The sequence below is a fragment of the Engraulis encrasicolus genome, chromosome 16 (assembly GCF_034702125.1).
Source record: "Engraulis encrasicolus isolate BLACKSEA-1 chromosome 16, IST_EnEncr_1.0, whole genome shotgun sequence".
NCBI lineage: Eukaryota > Metazoa > Chordata > Actinopteri > Clupeiformes > Engraulidae > Engraulis > Engraulis encrasicolus.
In genome coordinates, this window is record NC_085872.1 from 14,302,421 (window position 1) to 14,326,462 (window position 24,042).

Consider the following 24,042-nt stretch of genomic DNA (forward strand, 5'->3'; position numbering starts at 1 on the left):
TTCTAAGATATCAACCTAAAACTGATATTTATCAACAGTATGTATCTAGTTTTGTGCACGTCAAACAAATGATGATAACAGCATATGTAACAGGAGTATAGCATGTGCCAATTGGCGATAAAAGTGAGAAGTGTTTCATTATGTGTTGACTATCGTGGCTTTATGTTAATCTATTTACAGATTTCCTTTGCACTCAACGAGTGCATCCAATATGCACACTCCCGTCCACTTGTGCTTGTGGCCTCGCCCCACCTCTGTGGAGAAAACAATAAAGTTTCCCTGCTGTCAGCCTAGCTACAACAACTTTTGGGGGGCTGTTTTTCATTCACCATGCCAATTGCAAATGAGAAAATGACATTAGAATTGTGCTTTTGCAAGATATTGAATTAATTTTCTGTCGTCAGTGACATCATCATGAGGTCACAAGCAGGCAAGTGAGCAAGGAAGGACAGAAGTCCACATATTGGAATGCACCCCATATGTCCACAGTTGTCACGATCAGCCTTTTCTTCCATTTTGTAAGACCCCTTGGTAAATGTCAGATTTCAAGAACCTTGGGTAGCAATCTCTAGTCATTAGACTGTAAATTAGCCTCTGTGCTGTGTCAAACGAGTTCAGGTCAGGCTGGTTGATATTCTTGGTGATATTTGCTCTGGTCCCACAGTCAATGTTGATCTGAAGATAAAAATAACATATCATTTAATATACAGTAATATAAAAACTCATGGACTACATACTTTTTATTACAAAGTATATCTAGATGTAAAATATACATATACACATTCTGCAGTAAGTTTGGGACTTACTTAACCCCTTATACAGAAGTATTTCCTTGACTATGGTACTGTATCAACCTCTTTCAGTATCAATTGCAACATAGAAATGAAAAACATTAACATTTGTACCTGTTTGGGAGCTTCCGTTTGCACAAACTCTGCGTAAATTCTGTTTGCAGAGACGATCATCTCTGGAGTGCTCTTGATCTTCTTGTAGTCCTCGCAGGCCAACCAGAACAGGATGTTTTCCTCGCTGTACTCTGTCTTCAGGAACTCCTGGAAAGCTGCCTGGCCAGCTGTAGGTGAACAAGGAGGAATCACTCCATGAATGCAAAGCAGTTTGGATACATCAGGCTTGTCCTGTCCTAGAGTATTTGCATAGACTGTGGAAGAGGGGAGGACAGGTGGGCCCTAGCCCGGGTAACTTTTGGAAAATAAAGGTGGAGGGTTGTTCAACAGCGACATCCTCTTGCTATTGTGACCTCCCCTTGTTCAAATGCATTCCACAGCCTAAGAGTAAACATACTTTTACATTGGCCTAAAGTCCACGTATCCATACAATAGTAAAATCATCTATCAACATGTAGCCTAATGCACATTCTCTGTACTGCACCTTTTTCATATACATGCTGGACGCCTCTTATATGCTATTTGTGTTGGCTGAGACGCCACACATTGACCATATCATGTTGTTCCCCTGCTTGTTTTTGCTGATATTACATTTTCACTTAACTACAAAGATGAACATCATGCGGTGATCATGCACACCTGGAGATACTTTAAATCAGTGGTCCCCTGGGGTGCGCCAGAGGTCGCAGGGGGTCAGCGGAATTTTGTCTACATTGAGGTTGTGACCAAATTTCTGCTTGTGAACATTACACCAAATTAAAAACCAATTTTTGTCGCCATGTTAAGTCATGAAGGTCTTTACTAATGCCTTGTGTCACGACAATCACTTTCATCAATGCTTTAGTGTGTATATATTTGTATATGTAATGGGGGTTTTAGGAAAAAAGATTTAGAACCACTGATTTAAATCACAGACTCCATATTAAGCTATTTGGCAACTTGTTTCATAAAAAAGAATGGTGATATTTTCCTTAGAGATGATGTCTATTGATTTTTCATTGATATTTTATATTATAAGAAGTATTATCAACAATGGATACATGGCTTAGTCAGTCAATAATGGAAAATTGCTTAAATGTCAAAGAGAAACTGCCAAACAAAGAACACAAAACCTTTAGGCTAATTGTCAGGGCTATAAGAAACATTAATAGTTTACCTTTGCAGGCCAATAGTTTATCAATTGATTCACCCCAAGCATCCACATCCACAAGTGGGTCCTTAGAAAAGCAACAAAATCTGCCCTTGAAAATGACATTGAGATCTTTCACTGATGAAGTATGCAGACAACATAATTTAATTGCACTCAACAGTAAGATTATACCACAAATTAATCCAGCTTTTAATTGGATCTGCTGTAAAGATACATAGGGGAACTTTTTAAACAATGGACAGCAACATGATTGTTCCGAATCTTTTGATGGAATGATTGGCCTTTAGTACATTGTCCCTGCAGAAATGCAGTCTGAGTGTATCGTCACACCGGTGTGACGGGAATGTTCGGGCAGTGAAAATTCTATAGAATTCTGGATGCCGCCATACAATACAATTTGGAATTATAGAATCTTTCATTGCTATAGAACACATTCTTTTTATAGAATGTTCAAAAACCCACACTCTTAAAAATAATTGGCTACTGCTGAGCCAAGTATTATAATGATAAATTATTCAAACACCGTTGTGCAAAAAGCTCCCCTGTGCATCATCAGCATTGTATCTTACTGCTTTAAACAAAGTCATATATTTAACAAAAATCAAAGTTGTAAAATAGTACAAACATTGCTTGATGCACTTGCCACTTCAGATGCTCAGATGTGTATTCATCACACTTACTTGCAAAAGCGAGTTACAGAGAAGATCCATGTCTTTCAAAAGTACTTTAAGACAACATCATATAAAGGAATTCCTCCACTCTGTGTGAATTGTACAGGTCTCCCTCATATACTTATATATTTTGTCCAAATAATGAAAGGGATTCTCTCACTGAGATACTACATGTTAAAAAAAAGAACTCACTTGATGGCCATGACCTCTTCTCCTGTCAGCCTTGTCTAGTCAGTGTGTAAACTGTCGACAGTGATTGGCACTGTACTGGGGTGGCGTGGCGGCGTGCATCCCAATCCAATAATGGAAGACATGAAAATCAGCATGCAAAGCATTGTTGTTGGAGCACTCCTCAACATGGCCACTTGACCTTCCTCCTGGGGATGCAGTCTGGTGCCGTGATTTAAATGGAGTTTAATGTGTCTCCAGTAATAGAGCTTTTACATGTCTGTGAGGGGTGGTGGTATTTGGGGATTTTAAAAGGTATGCTCAAGAGAGTCTGATGTATTCAATAGTTTTTTTTAAAACATGAATCTAGTGTCAATCTGCATTACTAGGCCTACATTCAATTGCACATGAGTGTCCATCATGGATTTATGTGATTCTGATCGACTTTGATTTATACAATTTACACAGTGTGAGCTCAATTACATCAACCTTAATTTCCTTTGGGGTTAATAAACATTTATTTTCCCTTCCTCAAACTTGCTATGGGCAAGAAGTGGCAATATCTCACCCATAGCTGTCAAAAGAGTGTTATGTTATAGCAAAACAAAAAATGGCTAATTCATAACCCAGGCTATTTTATGTAGATCAAGAGGGGGCATGAACATGCAGGTTGGACATCCCCTTTAAGTTGATAGAGGAGTGCGCTGTGGCGGAGTGCGGTAAGCCCCCCACATTTGGGCTTGCATGCCCACACACGGGGACCCCGGTTCGAGTCCGGCTGGGGTCATTTCTCGATCCTCTCTGTCCCATTCGCTTCCTGTCGCCATCTTCTACTGTTCTGTCAAATAAAGGCATAAAAATCCCCTAATATATATATATATATATATATACAAAAGTTGACAGAGGTGACACACTTCACCCTCAATCAGACACCTTCAGTCTGACCAGCCATTGTTACATTTCCTTCAGGGACTTGCCTTTGGATAAACACCAACTGTTATAAGCAATATAGTGGAACATTATCTCACTCATAACATATGCCTACGTACGTAGGCTATTAACATCTGCTAGGCTATATAGCATTTGTGGGGAAAAAGACAAGACAGGAAGAAATTGCTGTTTTGTTGGACAGTTGTACTGTAGGTACTAGGTAGTCATATGTATGGCCATTAAGTCTAGAAGAGGACTAATGTTTCATTATCTTCTTACAGTGTGAATGGTGTTATAGTTCAAACTGGCGTTTATAAGGGATCTTTCTGAATGGAATCTTTAATGAGGATAAATAGGCTTACTTGTCTTGTATATAATGCTTAACAAACAATATGCCATATACCCTATGAAAAAGGTTTGACTTCCATCAAAAGGTAATATCGTGTCTGTGCGGTTTTCCATTTAATATGCTTGATAGTAATGATGGTGTGATGGTGCATTGAACAAGCAGTTTCATTGATTAAGCCAGATTTAATATCATTAGTTAGACTGACTATCACAGAACTCTTTGGCAAGTTGAGAGTGTGTCTCTATAATGTGTGTGTGTGTGTGTGTGTGTGTGTGTGTGTGTGTGTGTGTGTGTGTGTGTGTGTGTGTGTGTGTGTGTGTGTGTGTGTGTGTGTGTGTGTGTGTGTGTGTGTGTGTGTGTGTGTGTGTGTGTGTGTGTGTGTGTTTCCTACACACAGGGTTGCAAGGGGCTGCAGCTTTATAAGGAAGAAAAGAATGAATATTTCATGTTTGAGAAGTCAGCGTAAGCAATTCTCTCCTGGTTTCCCCCCTATTTGCTTCATAACTGCATGCTCTTTATACGGCCAGAGTCCATTAGCACCTTATACGTTGGTGCAGTGAGACCCAGCTGCACACTTGTCCACAGTGGTGTAGTCTACTTGTTTTGGTGGGTATACCGTACAATATTTGTGCATTTTTTGAGGTGGGTATACTGTATATATTTCTGCTATTCTAAATAATGGATCAATCCATTTTAGGTGGGTATACTGAAATCCCTGAAATTTTGAAGTGAGTATACTTCATACCTGCGTTCTTCATAGACGACAGCACTGCACGTCCACTCCCTACACCTCTATCGGCAGATTTGTCAATGGACAACCACTTGCGTGCTGCAACATCTCTTGCTGAGAATAAACATGATTAAATGTATTTGTAATTGTTGTATGATGCATAAATCAGCAACCCTTGAGAGGATCCTCAGTCAAAGTGCCTGGTCCTATCCCATCTGCCCACACCAGGCCCTTCATGGACCCTCTCCCATCCGGTAGCTGGGTATGTAAATTACTGCAGGTGATGGAAAATACCAAGGCTTGCCCAATTTGCATCCATAATGACAGGGCAAGCCAGATCATTTGATTTCCAAAACAGATGGGCACTGAGTAAGTATAGTTATCCTACGTAATCAGTACAAACATTCATTTTTGCATTTATCTGAGTAATGATGTAGACTTTGTATTTGTCTAAGAGATTTAGATGTGGTTAAAAGGCGGATATGTGGCCTAGGCCCCTACAGGTGTCCCTTAATGAGGTCATTTGGTTAGATTGTTGTTTACCTCACATGCAAGTTCACAGTCAGATGTTTTCCACAACATATTTAAATGTTTGGGGGTTTTATTATCAACTTGTGCCGAATGGCTTTATCTGAGAGAATTAAAAATGCCCCCCCCCTTTTTTTTTCCTAAATGTAGTCCAAATCGCTGGGCATGTGCTGCATGTGGTCTTTTTAAGTGAAGTGGATAACCTCGCTGCTGTTTTCAGAAGTGTGAAGTTCCACCACTGCCCTTTTCCTGTGTTGACATTGTATTTTCATTAGCTTCCATGGAAACGGACATTGTTGCTCACCATTGACCAAAGGGGGGAGCTGTGCTTCTATCAAGGCTCCTGGGCTAAGCTTCAGCACAGCTGAACAGAGATTCTGCCTTGGGCTGCCATGGGATTCAACACTGGGGAAAGGTACATATTTCATGTTCAAAATCTTTTTTAAAAAAGAAAAAAAGTTGTGCAATGATTTGCTGCAATTCCTCTGGTTGTATTTTAGCCTGCAAGGTGAGCTGTGTTTGGCATACCTGATGGTGATAGCACTGGTTCCCATCAGGTTAACCAATCCAACCACATGTGATGGGTATAGGGATACCTATCAAAACTATATCTTATATCCTGCCATATGAGATAGGTAGCCTTTTGGGATACCTAGCAAAACTATATCTTATGGCTTGCGTTCAGAGGAGTTATTGCATAGCTTCAACTGTGAATTCTTACAATCTGATCCTCCTAAATGTTAGTGATCTGCTTCATAAGTAGTTCATAAGAGTATGATGGCAGAATTCAAACCAATGTAGGCCTATAAGCTGCTGAACAGTTCAATATTACTGTGCCCTAATCCATTCCATTCCATGTTTCAAAGAGAGGTGGTGAGGATTTGCTACAGTAAATGGAGACCTGGTCTATTGGTTGTGGAGAACAACACATTTCTGTTTCTGGATGTAGGCATATGGACACAAATGATTTAATGAAATCAATCTCTATAATGTTAGCCATAGTCATTTATATGATGGGGATGGTACGGTACATTTATATGTAGGAGCCCGTACATTTTGCAGGAATAACATGACTCAGCCATAAAATATGGATTTGTGCAGGGCTTTAACTCCTGTCAGAGCGGAAAAATAATCACTAGCTGCGATAGATTTACCATTCCGCTGTGAGCTAATTCTATCTTTGTTATTCAGCCTGTGTGATGCCACACCATTTTAAATGAGGGAAGAAAAGTTGGACACAGTGCATTCATTTCAATACTGTCTATGTGTGCATGTATAATTGATATGAGCTCCAAATCTCATGCAGCACCGTATGATAATATGTTATCAGGTAAGAAGACTATAAACTCCTGAGCCTATAAGAAGCCACCCCTCTTGATGCTGTGAATGTGCCAAGACAAATCTTATATCCCAAGGAAGATTTAGAGTAGTACTGTAATTATCTGCACAGGCATCCTGAATGGTTGTGGTTGCTGTGGTTGCTGCTATCTGTGCATTATCCTTTTATTTCGCCAAGCGGGTGCTTGTGTGATAGTGTGCAATTTATATAAATATACCACATACAATTGTTTTGTTAATATGTAGCAATGTTTAATACAAACAAATCATATATACACTTTACAAGTATGTAACAGAAGAACATGACCGCAAAACCGCAAAATTAAATAACCCAATTAATCAACCCAGACATATTATTAAAATTAGATTAATTTATCATGTTAGTATTTAGGTACATTGTCATTAATTACATTGACAGGTGTCCAAGGAACAAGTTGCATGGCTATAGCCAGGACTCTGAGCCGGATGCGGGCTCACCTCGTTCATTGAAAACAAAGGAACGGGACCGCCTCCGCGTCATGGCAACTGGTGCTCTCCTCTTGGTCAGGCTCAGGTAGATGTCGGATTTCAGGAAGCGTGGGTAGCAGTCTTTCTTCATGAGGGCGTAGATTTTCCCCTGGGCCACGTCGAAGCACGTGAGGCTGGGCTTGGCGATGGCCTTCTGGATGGTGACTCGAGTTGAGTGGTCGATGTTAATCTGAATGACACATGTGATTGACAGTCAGGAGGAGACCACCCACACAGCACTTTGCCAACGTCAAGCCTCTTGTTCATTTCAAATGGTAGTTGAAGGTGAAGATTGTGCACATCCCAGGAAGAGGTGCAGGACAAAGGCTGACTGTAGTTTTGGAGTGAGCGGTCCTTACACTTAAAATCCTTTTTGGTTTCTGTTATTATTTCATGGCTGGCTTACGTTTCGACTTCAACAGTCTTCATCAGATTATCTACCGTAAACAATTCAAGTGGTATAGGCCTATAGGGGTTGGACAGTGAAACTGAAACACCGCGGTCATTTTAGTGTGGGAAGTTTCATGGATAAACTGGACCACCATGGAAGCCAGTCTTCATTAATTGCACATGGCACCAGCAGCAGAGTGTGAAGGTTCAATTAACAGTGTAAGAGCACAGTTTTGCTCAAAATACTGCAATGCACACAACATTATGGGTGACATATCAGAGTTCAAAAAGGAGAAATTGTAGGTATGCATGTTGCTAGTGCATCTTTGACCAAGACAGCAAGTCTTTTAGCAAGTGATTCATCAAGAGCCACTGTATCCAAGGATATTAATGAAGACTGGCCACCAAGGTGGTCCAATTTGTCCATGAAACTACCCACTCTAAAATGTTTCAGTTTCACTGTCCCAATGTTAGCCTGGGAACTCCCATACTGGCTTTAGTTCTACACAATCGTTCCGATCTGAAAGACACTTGTGATTAGGTCTGGTGGTAACCAGGCAAGCACCCTGTACCTGCCTTTCCATCTTACCCTCTCTTTTATTATTTTTTTCCTGATCACCTACTGTAGTGCAGATCTCTCTCTGGTGCTCACGTTTTAGCACCAACTTTAAGCTCTCCCCTGCTTCGAGTAGCAACACATACGTGTCTCTTGAGCTGAGTGTGTGGGTGCATGCGGCTAGCAGACACAGCCTCCATATACGTACTAACAGGAAAACCACAAACTGCACAGTGGGTCACCTCATCACTGCACATGACCTCGGCTTGGATGAGAAAAGTAAACTATAGAGCAGCCACTGAGAAAGTCTAGTTTTATTTTCTGTCATGCAATTAAACTATTACCGCATGGTGTCAGGAAATTGACAATGTTATCAAGGCTATTTACAAAGATCTATGACACTGTAACAATACCGCTTAACCCTTAAAATGACCCATTGATAAGATGCTAATCTGCATTCTGTTATTCTGTTCTCTTACATGTGCAATGAACAGAAAGTTGTTTCTAATCTAATCTAATCTCCGTAATCTAATCTAATCTAATCTAATCTAATCTAATCTAATCTAATCTAATCTAATCTGATATATTTGAATCTAATCTAATGGGCCTGTACACTAAACTAAAATAAAATAAAATAAAATAGTTTGCAACTGGTGTTTTATTCCGGTTCGCCCCTCACCTCCTTTGGAGAGTCGTTTTCTACGAACACAGCGTAGATTTGCTTGGCTTTAGATAGCAGTTTGGTATTGGTTTCAGTAGTCTTGAAGTCCTCACAGGCTAACCAGAACTCAATGTTCTCCTCACTGAACTCAGTGCGAAGAAACTGTGTAAAAGTCTGAACGCCGTCTGTGAGAGAAGGAAAATGGCAAGACATGTTATTGTAAACTCAAATAATGAGCTGATGCTTATCATTTACAGATTGCCATACAAGGATGGAATGTAGGTCATAGCTATGGTACTGTATATGGCACTGTTTGCTTGTTTTCTCTACAACTGTGTTAAACAGCTTTTAAAAGCATGCTACATACTAGTGGTGTGGATCGGCACTGCCCTCACGATCCGATTCGATCACGATTCGGGAGGTAGCGATTCGATTCGATTCGATTCGATTCTATGCGATCCGATCCGATCCGATCCGATTCAATTCTACAATTCATTGCAATGCATTACATTTCTACTGAAAGCCAAGCAAATGTTTAATCAGTCATGATGAGGCAATACAAGTAGTCAGATACTGAGCAACAATTTATTGGCTGTTTTCTGTATCAGTCTGTATCAGTCTTGCGATGTTTTGAAGTGCTTTTATTTAATTTAACATTCATTTGCTCCGGAAATATCCATGGAAGTAATTGAAACTTTAAAAAATTGGATTGGATCTCCGGATCGATCATTGTTGACACCACTACTACATACTATAATGTTAACGGCAACACTTTATTTTAGGGATACATCTATTAGCACTAATACATACAATGTTAATGTCTGCATAAGTACCTTGTAAGGCATGTACTAAGCAAATGCTAAGGCCTACTAGGTCCTTACTAAGGTTAAATTGGTAATTGGAATCCCTTATTGTGCATGAACAAGACATTTGCAAATACATGTCTGACAAATGTTTGATTTTGCTTTGTACATGCCTTACACGTTACTATTAGTGCTAATAGATGTATCCCTAAAATAAAGTGTTACCATGTTACCTTAAATTGAATTCATTGTATAGATGGCATGAATGGATGGATGTACTAGGCCCCTATAGTGTACACGTGTATGTACAGTATAAGTATGTATGTATGTATGTATGTATGTATGTATGTATGTATGTATGTATGTATGTATGTATGTATGTATGTATGTATGTATGTATGTATGTATGTATGTATGTATGTATGTATGTATGTATGTATGTATGTATGTATCTATCGTATGTAGGCCTATCGTATGTATGTACATACGTATGTGCGCTGTAAGTACAAGTGTGCATGTATATGACTTTTTCATCAATTTTCCATTGTTATTGTGACAGCCCAACAAGGACTTCGAAGGGAGAGTTGTGGTACCGTGCTGAGAGTACCTCAGTCATGTAGGAGGATAGGGGACAGTCCCTGTTAATCATCCCCCCCCCCCCCCCCCCCCCCCCCCCCCCCCCCCCCCCCCCCCCCCGCCAACCTGGTGATGGCATACCCTCAGGCAGCAAACCCTCAGGCAGCTAACCCGACACCGTAACGGCTAGCCAATAGCCACTTCCTCATGACTGCCCTATGAATGCACGCATGCATGAATGTGTGTGTGCATGTATGTAGTACTTGTGTATTGGCCAATGCACCAGTGAAAACTGCCATGATTTGTATATCTTTGAATGTGAAAAATAAAGTGATCTTGACCCCCATATGAATATGACTACTGTTGGCTGACGTGAATATGATATAATACACCTTTCCTTAGTGTGTATGTGCGTGTGTGTGGGTGCATATTAATATGCCTGATAGTAATGATGGTGTGATGGTGCATTGAATAAGCAGTTTCATTGGTTAAGCCAGATTTACTGTAATATCATTAGTTAGACTGACTATCACAGAACTCTTCGACAAGTTGAGAGTATGTCTCTATAATGTGTGTGTGTGTGTGTGTGTGTGTGTGTGTGTGTGTGTGTGTGTGTGTGTGTGTGTGTGTGTGTGTGTGTGTGTGTGTGTGTGTGTGTGTGTGTGTGTGTGTGTGTGTGTGTGTGTGTGTGTGTGTGTGTGAGAGAGAGAGAGTCGTATGCAGGAATAACATTTAAAACCACTTAAATCCACTTAGTGTTTTAATGTGCTTCATAGCATAGTGTTTAGTGTGAGTATTCAACAAGGGCTCATCTTTTTGAAAGTGCACTGAAATCTGCTTACCTGCATCGTTTAGCAGTTCTTCAAAGGAGTCACTCCATGTTAATGCTGTGTCTAGTGGGATGCTAAAAAGGCACATAAATACAATTATTTTAATTCAGGTGCATAAAAGTACATTTCCTATCACAAAGCTGAAAACACACTTAACGAAGAATTTGTGAGTCCGTACTTTTGTGTTCTTTTATTCATCACCTCTTTTCACGAGACGGGGTTTTTTTTAATGTCAAGTCTCATATACTAATGTTGGCATAGACCCTACTTTGGAGCTTAATGACCACCCTGTCATGAGGTGTGGAGATGGCTCAGTTGTTACACACGTCGGTTTGTTCTAAGGCCTGGGGCCTATACTACAGAGCTAGTTCAGGATAAGTTAATGTTAAGTTAAGAGGTAAATCATAAGATCTTAAGAAAAGCTCTTGTATTAGATGATTTACCTCTTAACTTAACCTAAACTTATCCTGAACCAGCTTTGTAGTATAGGCCCCTGGTGGCCTCAACACAGAAATGACAGTTTAATACACATCATACAGATCACTCCCATTCTGCACAGGCAGAATGATCAACACAGTACAAGCAAATGGCGTCATCATGTTGTGCTCTGTACTGTCTGTCAATGTCTGAGTGGGTATGTATCTAGTATGTGACTATCATCAATATTTAGTATGCCAATTGTGTTTGGTGTTTTGATGTTTGTTATGAATGACTTATGTATGCCTGATATAGGCTGTGACAAGACTGCTATGGTGGTGAGAACAAATTTCCCCTTGGGGACAATACAAGTCTATCTGTCTAACCAATATAGTCAGATCACCAACCAAACTTGTATGTGGACCGTATAGCCCAGGCAGAAGACAAGTTGCAAGGGGAATTTTTCCAGCTGATAGTCCCCAGCCGCACCTGACCTAGCTGTGGCCCTCATCAAAGGTCCTGGACTGAGTTAGTGTTTAGTGCCCCATGCCGCCACTGTGGCATGCCATGCAATGTCTAAAATCACATACAAACAGGGCCTTAAATTAACTTTTTTCGTCACCAGACAAAATGGCTTGTAGGTGTAAATCTTACTAGCCAAACACACACTCACTAATGCATCAAAGTGGCTAGTGAGTGGGTCATTGCTACCAGCCAAACTGACAATTCACCAGCATTTGGCTGGTTGGCTGGTGTTAATTTAGAGTTCTGCATATATATCTCCAGCATCTATATCCATCTTCATTGACATGAATTATGTAGTCTTACTCTCTACGACAGAGGTTGCTCTTATTGACTTTAATGTGTTGTTAAAGACTGGTGTGAAATCGGCCATATGTATGTTTGCCTTGCCTTGCCTTGCCAGTGCTGTTGTGGACAAGACACTGCGATATGAACGGTGACTTACTGTATATGCCCCTTATCAGACACACACATGCACCCTCTTCAGTTGCGGTAACCTCCACTTGTATGAAGGCATGTTCAAGCTGTGTGAGTTGCATCAGTGAAGTTCACCGAGTTCAATTATTATAAACTGCCCAGAGTGATGATGAGTCTCTTGCAAACTACTGAGATTAATTAGTGAGAAAAATACAAGCTGAGCAATGTGAGTGAGAGCCAGACCTCACCTGTTAACCTTTGCTGTGGGCTTCTTCTCAGGGCTGACATTTTCGTGAGAGCCGGATTTGGCGAGAAGAAGACTGATTCTGCTCTTCCGATTTTTGTCTTTTAATCTGGGAAGGGGCACATGTAACACGCTCGTTACAACAAGACTCACATGAGTGTGTGGTGAGAACTGACAAACTTCAGAAGCTTTTGCTCCTAAACCAACATCTACAGTTTGCAAATGAGTAAGCTGCAAAGCTGTTTACTGTTACTACCTGAGACTGCGTTTGAGAGGCAAAGCATACCATCAAGACAAAGGGAACTTTGAAAAAGGAGAAGTCTGCTATTTTTGCACTAGTTACGAGTAAGAAAAGGAAAGCCTAGTTTTTTTTTCATTTACATAAGCATTGCCAATAAGTAAAACTAGGAAGGATTATAGCCAGAGAATATTTTTCTGGGTTTAATACTTTTAATTTGTATCCATGGGCTTATCTGTGGGCTTATTTTTTTTACGACATCAACAGTTTCACTGAGGCACACTGTCTTTCATCATACAGCCTTTCGAATCCATAGCCTCAGCATTTTCTCAAAAGCCCATGTCAAAGCAACAGTACACCATTAAACAATGTGTAGAGCTGGTTTCTCTGAAACTGTGCTCCCCTGAAGTAGTGCATATTCATTATTGGATACAGGCACACTAACAGCTTTGGTATGAGAAAACCTAATTCCAGATACTAGTAAACTCAATATTATTTACAACAAAAACATGCCTCAGAACAGTTTCATTTTCTATTGTCTATGTTTTTCCATATTGTATCATGGCCTTACATTTTTATTTGTACCATTTTAATGTGCTTACATTATTGAGTAATACAAATTTAAGGAAGTTGTAGATGCCTTTACATCACATGCCGAGTGGATTTGGTAAATCTTTCCTCTACCAATTTGTATATATAATATAAACAACACAATAAAGAAGATAACTCTGTCATGAACAACATGCATATAGATTATTTTGTGAAAAAAGTTGCTAGTCAACATACCTTGAATTGCCATGATCCCGCACCAGAGCAATGTCATCTGCAGGGCTGAACATGTTGAAATATGGTTCCTTCTCTGGGGCTGAAAAGTTGAAGTGAGGAAATAGAACAAGCAAGGTCTCCATGCTCTTCCTCTTAGTTTGTCACTCTCATGAATCTAAACGCTCAGATGGAGCTTTGTGTCTACTTAAATACTTCAGAGCAAGGGGGGTAATTTTTTGTGTGTGTTTTAAAGTTTGTAAACAGAACATTTCCTCTCTACCCGACGTCTTGTGTGTTTCCGGTAGTGGGAAATCACCCTGTGCTTACCGAACGCTTCTCTATACACCTGAATTTCCAAAGCACGCCGTTACCAACTGAGCTTGTGACCCTATGAGCTGATGCAGGGTGATTTTTTTTTTCTTTCCTGTATGGTGACTTGCGGTGTGGCTGATGATTAGAATGAGATAATATGTTAGCTTTCAGTGCACTTTGCCAACTGAAAGACATGCAGCCACATAGACTACTGTAGATGCCATCCAAATCAACTCATCTATGCCGCCATGTTTTTTTTTCTGTACAGGCAGACATAATTGTATTTGTTTGGCACGGCCAGAGGCCAGTATGCTTTTTTGGAATACAGTGTATCAAACTTGATACAGGTGTTTTCCCCCAAATGCAAAAATATGTGTGTGCCTCTGACTAATCCATATTGGTCGGTAGGCCAGGGAAGCCGACAGGGAGGGGGCCCAAAGGGGTCAGCTGTCCCGGCCCCAGGGAGAGAGGGGCCCCAAAATTGGATCCTCATTACATTGTATGTATTGGATTGGGGGCCCTTTCAAATGACTTTTGTCCCGGGCCCCTTAAAAGCTGTCAGCGGCCCAGGCCCTGGGTAGGCACAGCAGGTACACAGTGGAGTCCAATGTAATGTGCAGTAGGGATGCATGCATGGAGGCCTGATGATGTGATTGTTTCCACGGTGGTCTCAGTGGTGTAATGGTGATGGACAGACTCAGTGTGACACAGCAAATGACAACAGGGAATTGAGGCAATCTCAGGCCGACAGAGACAAATGTGATATCTTTGTCTAAACAACAAGGGGGGACAGTGGCAGAACCCCTGAGCGGATGTGTCTGCCATAACTAACGAGGATTCTCCACGGTTCCACGGTCAGGTTGTGTACTCACCAGTCAGAGCCCTAGATGATGTAAGTTGTGTTCCTAAAAAAAATCACACACACACACACATTCACTAATAAAAAACAATCAAATGGCATCAAATACAAATGCTAGCTGTCACATTGGAATAGTCAGGCTGTGGCCTAATGGTCAAGGAGTTGGTATTCAATTAGAATGATGTGTAAAGGATGCAAGCTAGCAGTACTCAGCCTAAAACATTTGGAACCCCCATATGGACATGCAGGCGGTGACTGATCAACTGACCTCACATTGCTCCAATTGTCCAAATCCCTGTACCTTAATAACGGTAAGTTACTTTGGGTAAAGCATCAGCTAAGTATAGTTTAACAAAACAGATTTAGAAGTACTAGCTAAAATACAACAGGTAATTAGATCTACACTCCTGATAAAGTTTTGAATTAAAATCACATGTCTTGATGTTGTACAACAGGGATGTCAAACTCAGGACTGGGGCTTCATTCCAAATGTGCATTACAGTTGGCCAACATAGACTATTATAGTATGCATGAGAAAACGTGCAAAACTCCACTCAAGCCTAGGTGACCTAAGCATACACATTAAAGATAAGGTTACTAGCCTAGGTGTGGTCATAGACTCGGATTTGAGCTTTGAGCCTCACATCAACAAGATAACAAAATCTGCTTTTTTCCATCTTAGAAATGTCAACAAAGTGCGCGGCTTGGCCCCCCGACAAGACGCTGAGAAACTTATTCATGCCTTTGTCACCAGTAGGATAGACTACTGCAATGCTCTTTTCTCCGGTCTCCCAAAAAAAATAATTGACAAATTGCAACTCATTCAAAATTCTGCGGCAAGAATCCTAACAAGAACCAGAATGAGAGAGCACATCTCTCCTGTCTTGGCAGACCTGCACTGGTTACCTGTCTCATACAGAATCGACTTTAAGATTCTGCTCACAGTATTTAAAGCATTAAATGGACTTGCCCCTAGCTATATCTCAGACATGCTCTCTTTTTATGCCCCTGCTCGAGCTCTCAGGTCCACTGATGCCAAGCTGCTAAGGACCCCCACCCCCCCGCAGAAGAAGATCGGCGACGCCGCGTTTGCCTGCTATGCGCCCAAGAGATGGAACGCCCTCCCCATCGAGATCCGATCAGCCACCTCCGTCGACTCCTTTAAGAAGCAGCTGAAGACCCACCTCTTCATCCTTGCCAACTCCTAGCTGCCAAGGCGTCATAGTGTCCCAGCCGCCGCAGCGCCCTTACTACTCGCAATCCAGCCCTGGCAGGGGGCTCCCCTAGGTGGCCGCTGGTCTCTGCCTGAGGTTTCTTCCTGACTACAGGGGGTCTTTTTTCTCAGACCTCACTGAGCTTTTTTCCCCCCTCACAAACTATGAATCAAGCGAAAGGGAGTTTTTCCTCACCCCTGATGCCACCAGGGGCCGCACCTGAGCGCCCAATCTCTGTGTGACTATCTATGACTTATGATAGGCCCAGCCACTATGGACCTTACACATCTAAGAATCCTGGTCCTAACCTACGTTGACCTTATGACTCTACATTCTCTGTCTATCTCTTCTTCCTCTGCCTTCCTGCTTTTTCTGCCTCTCCTCTATACCTCTCCTTTTAAATCTATCTCTAACAATGTTTTTTCCCATTTGTTAAGCACTTTGAGTTACATGCCTTGTATGACACAGTGCTATACAAATACAATTATTATTATGAGGCCGGCTCATATAGGCCTACATCTATAGATATACCTATGTATATTGATCTACCAAATAAAAACATTTGGAATGAGTATTTGTGAAACCTGCCTTTGAGTATTCACGTGCATGCATGAGCAATTTTAGCTCATTATAAAAATATATATATTGAGTTAGACTCGCAGCCTTGTCCCACATTTTGGCCCACTGTGAATTTGAGTTTGACACCCCTGCTGTACAATTTCCGCTGTAATACACTAACCCTAAAAATATCAGCAGCGTTTAACTTGAAATCATAAGTTTACCAGCTGCCTCAGAATTCCAAGTTAATAGACATCCTTTATATGAAATCCTTACTGTAAGTTGTGTAATAGGTAAATACAAATACCGAATTTGGTAATAGGCAGCACAGTGTCATTGACCAGCATAGCTGCAGTACCTGGCCACATTCTACTCAGGGCATGTTTAAACCCTAGGGTGGGACCTCACAAGACAGTCAGCACAGAGGGTTCAGCAGACACAGGAAGCTTGGCATTTACACCCACATAAATTCAGTCAATTGTTTTCATTTTAAGTTATACTGCCCATGTTGGTAGATGTCTCTGCTGCCTCTGACGGCCCGATTGGTCAGTGCAATTTCCATGAGAGAAGTCATCCTTAGTTTCCTTCAGGATTACAGTTTTTGCCTACTGCTTGCACACAATTTGCAAAATTTCGCTCATAGAGTCAAAACTCTACACACAAGCCAATTACTCTCAACACTTGGAGATATACCCTTCACATATATGCCAGCATGAAACTCTGCTATCAAAACCTAAACATTGCCATAAAAACTTAACAATCTTTTGTCAAAACCTCACTTTCATGTCAAAAGACACACATTAGCACCAAATGAGAAAACAAATTAGATCAATGTGAAAACAGTTGTCTACTTTATACAAAACACAGCAGTCTTTCTTTTTGTAACAGTCTATTCAGACTCACAGAATGTACATCTTCACAAGACCCCAAAATGCAATACTGTACATTACATAACTGCACCTTACAGTACAGGACATTAAACTGAAGCAAAATATATCTTAAACAGTACATCACTCTCAACACAAAGGTGTGTAGGTGAGCTTACGGACCATTTGTTTGTGTATTGGGTATATTCACATATTTTCAAACATCTAAATATGATACAAATATGTGATTGGCGTCAACATGCTGTAATGAAAAACATAGTCAATTTACTTTTTTGTTTGGGTATGAGGTACGAGGTTTGCTTACGTAAAGTAACGAAGTATACTGTAATACAGTACATTTCCAGACACAATATGCAGCTGACATCTACATGACGTTATCAAAATTATATCATGTTCAGTCAGTTTGCTCAAGTGCTTGCTTGGTTGTGTTCTGAAAATTACACTATTATGTGTATTTCTACAAACTATCATGTTCATACCTAACATGTGATGATGAAGACAAAAGGCTACTCCTGGCATCAGGCTAGGCTTTACAGAACTTGAGTCAGTCAATGCCGTACTCCATATTCTACTCTTTACGGTAGTACCGTTGTGATATTTGTTTTGTTTGAGTGTAGGAAGGTGTGAATTTAGCAAAGAAGCAATCAAAGTAAAACAAATAAATGCGAAATAAAATAAGTGCAATGCAATATGAAGAATGCAACTTTGTAACTGGCAGAATAGTGGTTAATTTTGAAAGCAGGTGTTTTATTGTCGGTGCCTAAATCTTGTCATACATCCAGTGTGTTTTGTTTTTTTAGCAGATGTATTTTCCCAATGATATGATGAGTGTTCATTTTTTAACGGAGTGTCTTATGAAGGAAAAAGTGTGCAGTGACCATGAGCAAGTGTGTAGCATAAAGCAAAATGTGTGTTGCTGAATTGTTACAACGATGTTAAGCAGAACTTTTGTTTAAGGTACGGCACACTGTGCACACTTTTGTTTAAGGTACGGCACACTGTTACCAACAACTTAACAATATGCTATGTTGGTCTAAGCATCAGCCTATAGTGTTCCAGCAGTAGGCAAATACTGTAATAAAATATCTCTACTCCACTCTACTCTGCTCCACAAGATAGTCATATATTTCAACATATGAACATATCATTGTCAAAATGAATGGTAGATAGCATTTAAGCTGCAACAATGTCAGCCTGAGTCGAAGGCAAAACCGAAGGAAGGGCCCAAGTTTGAGCCCTGTTAAGTATTAATTATTCGCTATGATTCAAAGATTGTTTGTTTCAGATTATAAGCCTTATTAAGGGGAGAAGTGCGTTCCCTGGGTTACTTTCCCCTCTGTAATTAAGCGAATTGCCCTGACGCCTGTGTCGTCTTCATCTACCACTCTAGTTATAGATTTAGAGGTGAAAGAGACATGTCCCAGAAACCCTTGCCTGTATTTCAAAAGAGAAGTGTTGCCTTGACATGGTGGACCTGTCTGCAGGGCCGCTGACAGCTTTGGCTGGGCCCAGGACAATGTCGTCTGAAAGGGCCCCCCAGCCCAATAGATACAATGTAATGAGGACCCAATTCTAGGCCCCCTCACTCCCTGGCCCCAGGACAACTGTCCCCTGTGTCCCCCCTGTCGGCACTCCTGCCTGTCAGGTATTCAGGCGCTCCCAGCAGAAGCAGGTCTTCTAATGATCTACAGCGGGGGCATAGTCACTAACATGTATGATAAATAGTTTTTTTGTGATTAGATGAATACTTAGCCAGCCTTAAATAAAACTGACACTATACAAAGCCTTAGTAAAAACCAACAACATTCATCAAGCTGTGACACAAGGTGATGATAGATGCATCCATTGACCTCTATGGATGCACCTTATTCTGAAGACTGCCACCGTGTCCTTTGGATTCATGATGGCACCCAGTGTACTATATAACTACAAGAGCTTTGCGTATGGTATATTGTGCTGAGAGAGCTCAGATAAGCATCCATGGTGTTCCTTTCTATTGTGGACTATTGGCTAAGAGTGAATGGCTACGTTTACATGAGTTTAAAGCGGAATTAAGTTGTATTTGGAATTAAATGGAGTTGATTTGGAATTAAATGTCCCATGTAATCAAAGCTAATGTGTGTCATCCTCTGTGTCTGAACCACATTAAACCTGCTAATGAATGATCTTAATTCCTTCAGCATTCACAAAGCAAAACATGTTAATGGCAATAATATGTAAAACTGCATCAGGATTGTATCTTATACTTGTAGGCCTTGCGCATGTTGATAAAATGCAGATCCTTGCACCCCAGTGAAATGACATGACATGCCCAGAATGGGTGACCTTTTGTTCGCTCTCACTTCAATTTGGCTGTTAGAAAAATATCCTAAAATGGCATTAATGCAAAAAAAAAGAGGAAATGTGGCGTTGAAACTGCACTGTGTGTGCATAAGAAAAGATAGTTCCTTCCTGTCTGAATGCACAGCTTTCCAAAAGATCAGTCACGTCGTCAGGGATTAGATTTAAAGCTAAACTGCTGTAAACGCCATTTTTGAGAGGAATGGTGATAAAGCCTTGGGTCTGAGGAGGCTATTGCCTGTTTTGTGAAAGTCACCTTGTGTGCTGCTGCTAGAGATGTTGATAATAGAGGTCCTGCACTGAGACTCGACAGAACACACAGCAGAGATAAGGCCAAATATCTCCTTTGGTTGGGGTCGACACTCGCTCCGACAGAGAAACAAAACAACACACACGGTAGACTGGAAGAGCGTGTCAACCCCTCTCTTTTATTGCTCAGATCTCAAGGATCCATTTTAAATATTCATACTATTTTCTTTGCAGTGGTGGGATGGGGGAATGATTGTAAAAGAAGAAGAACAGCACAGGGGGAGGGAGGGAGGGAGGGGGGGCGACAAAAACATCAAATGAAACAGTGTTGAATAATGTTAGTGTTTTATGTTTGTGTAAGCTCTTTTGTCCATAGCCAAGCTCTCACATCAGTGTCGTGTTTCTGCCACCTGGATCCTTCCCCTCCCTTCCCTTTGGTTGATGAGAAAGCCGGAGATCCTCAGAGGCAACACTTTCATCTTCGGATGTTCCGACGCTAGGTAGGTGGAAATGAGAGGGGGCAGGCGGTGTGGTGTACTATGTGGGCAGGCGGTGTGGTGCGGTGTGTGGTACTGGGTGGGCTGGTTGGTGGGTGGGATGGTGCGCTCGGGCTGGGTGGGTGGTGCATGTGTAAGAACACGTCCACCTGACAGCCTCCATCTTTGCGGGGGCATCAAGATTTCTTCCTGGCGTGCCGGCATGAGACAGACCCCCTGCTGACCACCTTACCCCCGAAGAGACACACACACCGCACAGAGACTCACACACACCGCACAGACCCCCTGCAGACCAACTTACCCCTTAAGAGACACACACACCGCATGGAGACATACACACACACACACATGCACACACAGCTGCCAAGCACATACACATATGCTCTGTCCCTCTCTCTCTCTCTCTCTCTTTCTCTCTTTCTCTCTCTCTCTCTCTCTCTCTCTCTCTCTCTCTCTCTCTCTCTCTCTCTCTCTCTCACACACTCACACACACACACACACACACACACACACACACACACACACACACACACACACAGGGGAGCAAAGGGTTCAGTTGTCCCGGGCCCCGAGAGAGGAGGGGCCCTGAATTGGGTTCTCATCACATTGTATTTATTGGGTGGGGCGCCCTTTAAGATAACTTTGTCCTGGGCCCAGCCAAAGCTGTCAGTTGCCCTGCACGCGCACACACACGCACACACACACATACACACACACACACACACACACACACACACACACACACACACACACACACACACACACACACACACACACACACACACACACACACACACACACACACACACACACACACACACACACATTCCCTCACCATTCCGGCTTAGCTCCTCTGCTGTTCCAGCCTTTTCATCAGGAGTGTCTATTAGCCATTCTCTTTTTGAGCGCAATGATTGTGAATATACTACTGGTGGTTGGAGTTGCCCCTTAAATGATGCTGCGACAAGAAGAAGCTGCCTCGGCCCTGCCGGGGCCAAATGGTGGGGCACTTGTCTACCATGCGGCTCTCTCTCCCCACTCGATTCCTGTCACCACCTTCACTGTCCTATCAAAAATAAGGTTGAAAAAAAAGACCAAAAAAAGAAATGTAAAAAAAGAGAAGAAGAAGCTGACTCTGGACATATTTATCATTCATGTGATGTGATCATCATAATAATAATTACGGTCATAACAGTAGTGCTGCGAGCAGAACAGTGTCAACCTCATCACACATGCACATGAACATGTACATGCTGGGATCCCCCTCACCCCTCGATTGTGCCTCTGGTAGCACCAGAAAGCACCCGTGTTCCGGTAAATGTTGGGTTTCTCGGCTGCAGGGCAGCTGACAGCTGTCTGGATGCGACTCAACTGAAAGCACCAACACGACGGCAGCAGTCAGGAGCCCACTTCCTGTGAACAACCGCGAGCCAAGCAGACCTGAGAAATAACCACATGCAAGGGGCATTTGAATGCTCTGTATCAACTATAGCTTACAAGAAAAGCTTGATGTTACAGCATATGGTGGTGGGAAAAAAGTATTAAACTAACTTTTAGGAAAGCTGTGAAACCCTTGACTGGTTTCACTTTGAACACAAGCAACTTGACTGAGTAGTTGATCTACCCGTCTTGAGTGTTTATTAGGATAAGCTGATTCAGAGCTGGGCGGTCACGTTTGCCTGCACTACTGGATGTCTACGCAGCTTTTAAAGTTATCTATGTAAAAAGAAAGCACATCATAGAACTGTATACTGCCAATATGACAAACAAGACTTAACACTTTGCAAGAGATATGTTCTATATAAAACCTTTACAGAGCAGGTATAATAATGTAAACTATATTGGAATTGTACATTTATCGCATTATAATGACTTTCAATACAAAATTCGAATGATCCGTGCAAATAATGTTGAGTCATCTCGTTAAGGACTCATTATGAAAAATGAGTCTTCAGTCATTCTGCCATCAGCGCTTTCCATTCTACAACTTTGAACGAATGTTAAATATAAAACTGGGATGCAGACTGAAACGATACAGCACAGATCAGAGCAGGTTGGCTGGCAGGGCAGATCCCAAACATTGACATGAGCACCCTCTGGTGTATTGTAATCACATAAGAGCACTAGAAACAGACTAGCTAAGCAAGTGCTCTGCTAAACTGCACCAGAGGGTGTGACTCTCGAGAAGTCGTAGTAGTCATCTATTTGGATACACACTGTAATTAACAGCACTCTCACTGGTATTGAATACCAGCAGGGATTTTCTAGTTGTATACATATCTGTGGTCTAGACAGTCACTTGCTATTTAACAGTGAAGATCAGTACCTAATTCACTCATAATTTCACAATCTTTCTCAATTGGAGCCTGGGTAAATGATACTGCAGACACAATAAAACATGTATTTATATAGCGCAGTATCACAACAACGAAGTTGTTTCAAAGCTCTTTCCTAACATACACTCATACACGTTACCTCATTCCCATGCTTCCTTTGTATGTACACAGCCAGCACTGCCTCCCAGTACATGACTCTTGTGGACGCCCAGGCAGTTAGTGCAGTTGCAGGTCCCATGCAGGGCTCTGATCATGCTGGGGTGCCTATACTGGAGAGAGTGGATAAGAGAGAGGTTCCATTGGGCCGTTTTCGGGTTCTACTGTTGCAAGGGTGAGAGGGGGCAGACCTAAGGACTGTCCTATTCATTCTAGGAGTATTATGACACGCCCCTTTAGGCAGACCGGAACCTGGTCACGTTAGGTGCCTATGGCAACCTATTACTCTGGCATATCTCTATAATACTCCTAGAATCTCTGCTGATACCTACTGGTCCTGAAACAGCCAGAACAGGATGACACACACACAGGAACACATCAGAGCTCGCACAGTACACAGTCTCTGTGATCAATGTGCACGTGTACACTGCAGATATTTCTATTCTACCTCCTCAACATCAATAATCAATTTCAGTCCAAGGTTCATGGTCCACTGCACACATGGTTAAAAGCCTCTGGATGTCCACAATTAGTTGCACTATTTGCAACTGTTTGAGCCTGATGAGCAATGCTCATTACCCAGCTAATGTGATCCTAGAAAAATCTATATTTTTTCACAAGCCAAGCGGACAGAAAAGCACGCCTATGAATTCTGTTGTAATCTGCTAAATTGTTAATGGGAATCACAGAGGACGTTCCTGTACGCTTTTTCATCAGTGGAGGTAAAGCAGAATTCTAATTAGAGAATCTTGATTTCATAAATCAATTTATATTTCAAAACATTTTCCTCACTTAGACAGGTCTGGATGTTGACTGAGTTCCTCGCGTTTCCCCTGTGGTGAATGATATCATGGTGTGTGTGGTAAATAAACACTGCTGGAGAGCCTCCTCTCACCAAGCCCACAACACCAACAGAGAGCAGTAATAGGCTTTAGCTGA

At 41.6% G+C, this 24,042-nt stretch overlaps 2 protein-coding genes across 2 annotated transcripts; both read right to left on the minus strand.

Moving 5' to 3' along the window:
* Window positions 1-498: 498 nt before the first annotated feature.
* On the minus strand, window positions 499-5,859 carry LOC134465553 (regulator of G-protein signaling 21-like). The gene is made up of 5 exons (XM_063219275.1): window positions 5,736-5,859; window positions 4,919-5,017; window positions 2,062-2,172; window positions 906-1,072; window positions 499-675 (listed from the first exon to the last, which is right to left on the minus strand). The coding sequence occupies exons 1-5, from the start codon at window positions 5,857-5,859 to the stop codon at window positions 499-501; spliced, it is 678 nt and encodes a 225-aa protein (XP_063075345.1).
* Window positions 5,860-7,020: 1,161 nt separating this feature from the next.
* rgs18 (regulator of G protein signaling 18) lies at window positions 7,021-14,023 on the minus strand. The gene is made up of 5 exons (XM_063220212.1): window positions 13,717-14,023; window positions 12,697-12,801; window positions 11,105-11,166; window positions 8,902-9,068; window positions 7,021-7,466 (listed from the first exon to the last, which is right to left on the minus strand). Exons 1-5 carry the CDS (start codon window positions 13,836-13,838, stop codon window positions 7,212-7,214), a joined length of 711 nt encoding a protein of 236 aa, XP_063076282.1. The 5' UTR covers window positions 13,839-14,023; the 3' UTR covers window positions 7,021-7,211.
* Between the last annotated feature and the right edge of the window lie 10,019 nt (window positions 14,024-24,042).

What these genes read in the sequence shown, in the direction of transcription:
- rgs18 (XM_063220212.1), bottom strand. Translation starts at nt 13,838, where the DNA reads ATGGAGACCTTGCTTGTTCTATTTCCTCACTTCAACTTTTCAGCCCCA. An exon ending in CGGGATCATGGCAATTCAAG is followed by an intron (nt 12,802 to 13,716) that starts GTATGTTGACTA and finishes GCCCCTTCCCAG; the next exon opens with ATTAAAAGACAAAAATCGGA. An exon ending in AAAACGACTCTCCAAAGGAG is followed by an intron (nt 7,467 to 8,901) that starts GTGAGGGGCGAA and finishes TGTGTCATTCAG; the next exon opens with ATTAACATCGACCACTCAAC.
- LOC134465553 (XM_063219275.1), bottom strand. Translation starts at nt 5,859, where the DNA reads ATGAAATATGTACCTTTCCCCAGTGTTGAATCCCATGGCAGCCCAAGG. An exon ending in GTCGTCTATGAAGAACGCAG is followed by an intron (nt 2,173 to 4,918) that starts GTATGAAGTATA and finishes ATACTTCATCAG; the next exon opens with TGAAAGATCTCAATGTCATT. An exon ending in TAAACTATTGGCCTGCAAAG is followed by an intron (nt 1,073 to 2,061) that starts GTAAACTATTAA and finishes GTTCACCTACAG; the next exon opens with CTGGCCAGGCAGCTTTCCAG.